Below are 3,488 nucleotides of genomic sequence, written 5' to 3' on the forward strand. Positions count from 1 at the left end.
CTTGGAAGAGAGAAGAAACGTTTCATTAGAGAAGAACCCGTCCAGAGGACCTATACAATTTTTTTCTTTTTGTTTTTTTAAACCCCCCATTGCTTTAAAATTTGACGTTTTTCCCATTTATCTGATGTTTTTTGTTAATTCTGATAGATAAAAACACTGGATGAGGTGCAATGTGTGTCAATAGGACTTTTTATGAGCAGTATGAGAGTTGGTGTCCGATTCCCCTGCTTTTCAGTCACATGTCAAGGAAAGTTTCTCAATAGCCCTCAATAGGATTTTGAAGGAGTTTTAAGACAGTAATTTTTGTTTTTGTGACCTTCTTGTTGATGTTCTTTGTATTGAGGTTTGAACTGACTTCCTTCCTTGTAATTTTTATTTATTTATTTAATTTGTCTTTAATTGAGTTGTTTTTCTGAAGTGTTGTTTTGTTTCAATGTGTTTGTATTTTCTGTTGTTGGGTCCCTAGGAAGAATAGTCTCTGCTGAGGTAGAAACTAATGGGGACCCTAAAGATAAAGATAAAGATGTCAAGGTGTCCCTGCAAACACTGACTGCCCACTACCTCTGATGTGTCCCATCAGTGTATGAATGTAATTTAATGAATTGAAGGAATGTGAGTGGTAATGAGTAAATGAGGACACAGATTTTTAGTGTGAAGCACTTAGTGCATCCTGGTTGGATAGAAAGGTGCCACATAAGTACACTCCATTTATCATTTTCATCAGCATTTCTTGAATTTCATATACAGTATTTGTGTCTCCTTGGAGCTCCTACCTTCACCACCCAGTAATGTCTTCCAGAAACAAAGCTTTGTTTCCCCAAAACGGCAACACAGGAGTCAAACCTGCGGGGGTCACTGGGGAGAGACGGCCGTCTTTGCTGGGGGCTCAGGCTTACCTGTGGATCACCATCATCATAGGCATTAAAAACAACCAACAGATGTCCAGAACCTTAAATAATGTCCGGTCAGATGTAACATAGTCTCACAGTACACCGTACCTTTTTACAATCTTGGGATAACACTAACCAGCCTGCGGCAGTTGCYGGATCCAGACTTACATCCACTGGAAACAGAAACAAAACACTGAAGTCTGTAATGCTTCTTCAGGKTGGCTTGTAAATGTGATATTTACACATACCTGAATATTTACTCAGCTTGCTTACTTCTGCAAAGAAACAAAAATAAATCATTTATTTCACTTAAGAAAACAGACAGAACACAGAACTGGTAAACAACGATGTGCTCCATTTAATGAMAGCTGTCAGTTTTAGCTGTTTACTTCAATGTAGTTTTAATCTCTGTGAACTAACATTACACAGCTTGTTTTGCAGCTGTGTAGCTTCAAACACAATATTAATAAAGATAATGTTACTAAAGGGCTTATACTGAAAACCTGGTGCTTCCTAGTCAACCTAATTCAGGACTCACTAACCTTCTGCACACACTTTCTGTTCAAGTTCTTGGCAGAGGGCCACCAGGTTGGAGAAAGCTTCCCTCACAGTCCTTGTGTGAAGGTACGGGTGGACGCTGACCCCAGACCAGTCCTTGGAGGACAGCGGGGTGCTCAAACATGAGAAGCTCTGAAACAACACCAAGGAACTTCATTCATGAGCAAAAGAAACTTATTTACCAGACAGAAACMRGCTTGTTTCATCAGACCTGCAGCAGGTGCAGAGGGTCCTTGGTGTCATTCAGGTATTCCAGTTCATCACGTCTGCTCTGCAGCTCAGAGATTTCTGTTTCGAGCTCATCGAGAAGCTCCTCTGCTCGCCCTTCTGCTGCTTTGTGTTGCTGTTCGATCTCCTCTAAGAGAAAAGCTTGGTTTCTCTCAACGGCACTAACTGTCGCTGTGGCCAGCTGCACGCTCGATTCTATCTCTCTTTCTTTATCTATCTGCAGATACATGAGAATGAACAAAATTACACATTTTTAAAAGAAGCAGATGTTAGCTCAAAATGAATTTAAAAAAGATACTCTAAAGTATTTGAAATGTTTTGAAATGATATAAATTCTCTGTGCCAAGTTATGACTTTGATTCCACAACATGCTCACATAGCAGACTGGAATAGGCCAGTGGTKGTGTCAAGCTGGCACTGCTGGCATGGCAAGTAGTTTGTCAACATGATGTGGGCCRGGTCTGGCAATGCAACACGYTCTCACTCCCAACTTGTCACCATATTGACGCTTGGTCWGGTACCGTCTGCATCCAGTTTTTCTGCGTCGGGTACCCCCGTCGCGTCAATTATGCATGTCCGTGGCTTTTCAGGGTTGCACCACATAGGGGTCTTTGTGTTGGGGGTCTATGGTTAATATGAGGGATTAGGGTTAATGATTAATTTCAGGTACTGAGGTCAGGGATAGGATGTTTTCTTGCTCTTGTCAAAAATATGACAACGCTATCCTACCTCTTCGTCTCATCTCGTTAATAACTGATGCGAGGGGGGTACCTGACGCATCCAAAACTAGACCAAACGTCAACATGTGACGAGTTGGGAGGAAGAATGGGTTGGGCAAAGATGGTGCCATTTTTAAGATGCTATGCCACAAGTGGTCTGGTTGTGATTTGGTTTATGTGGTGCTGACCCATGCATGAACCACATCTGGCAAAGTACTGGGCCACCAAAGAGCTGTCATTCTTAGCTGTATCCGAGTGTTAGTGTATTGTTTGGGCCAGAACTGGACCAGAAAAAATTTGCTTTATGGGTGGTCATAAGGTCAGTGAAACCAGTCAAACTCCTTTTGATTAAAGTGTGCCTGTGCAGTCTAACCAAACATTTTCTGTCGTTTTTCTTGTCTAAGGTTTCCAAGACATGGATGGGATATAAGAAATGAAAACCAGTATAAACAAGTGAGGGGAAAACCGCAACCACACATGGGACACAACCTCCTCGAATAAATACAATCTACAGAATTTGGTTCTCAGGCTTCCCACTTAGCAGACAGCTGTGAACCAGATCYAATGTCAAGCTGACCCTGCTGGCTGACTGCTAGCATGGCAAGGGGTTTGTTAACCAGATATGGGCCAGGTCTGGCAATGACGGCACTGTTTTTAAAATCGTTACAAGTTTGGTTTATGGCTAAGTCTACAGGGGCTGTGGTCTACCTAGACCACGGTCCACGGAGGCCACAGCCTATGCAGTCCAAGTATGCTGCATAAAACCGCTGTGAAACGAGATGGTCTAGTCTTCGAATGACATATGTTTACATGACCATACACTGCCCCGTTATCATGATGGCATGTTTTATATCACATGCCTTCAGATTTAAAATGCATTGGGACATGTATTCACACGTCTTTTCACTAGAGGAATAATTTCACAATTAAAAACTTTACACAAAAATAAATAAAAAAACTTACTGGGTTTAGCTCCAGCAACAGGACTTGCAGTTGTATTTTATCCATCCATCCATCCATCCATCCATCCATCCATCCATCCATCCATCCATCCATCCATCCATCCATCCATCCATCCATCCATCCATCCATC

General features: G+C 42.0%; 1 protein-coding gene across 1 annotated transcript in view; it reads right to left on the minus strand.

The window, feature by feature from the left end:
- Window positions 1–3,488, minus strand: part of LOC106527079 (zinc finger protein RFP) — a 12,747-nt gene that overhangs the window by 3,950 nt on the left and 5,309 nt on the right. Inside the window, exons 6-10 of the mRNA XM_014021844.1 lie at window positions 1,660–1,893; window positions 1,433–1,580; window positions 1,139–1,165; window positions 999–1,063; window positions 774–896 (exon numbers count right to left, since the gene is read on the minus strand). Coding sequence (XP_013877298.1) covers window positions 774–896; window positions 999–1,063; window positions 1,139–1,165; window positions 1,433–1,580; window positions 1,660–1,893 — 597 coding nt within the window. The remainder of the gene's footprint in view (window positions 1–773; window positions 897–998; window positions 1,064–1,138; window positions 1,166–1,432; window positions 1,581–1,659; window positions 1,894–3,488) is intronic.

This window comes from Austrofundulus limnaeus, unplaced genomic scaffold (assembly GCF_001266775.1).
Source record: "Austrofundulus limnaeus strain Quisiro unplaced genomic scaffold, Austrofundulus_limnaeus-1.0 Scaffold307, whole genome shotgun sequence".
Taxonomy (NCBI): Eukaryota; Metazoa; Chordata; class Actinopteri; order Cyprinodontiformes; family Rivulidae; genus Austrofundulus; species Austrofundulus limnaeus.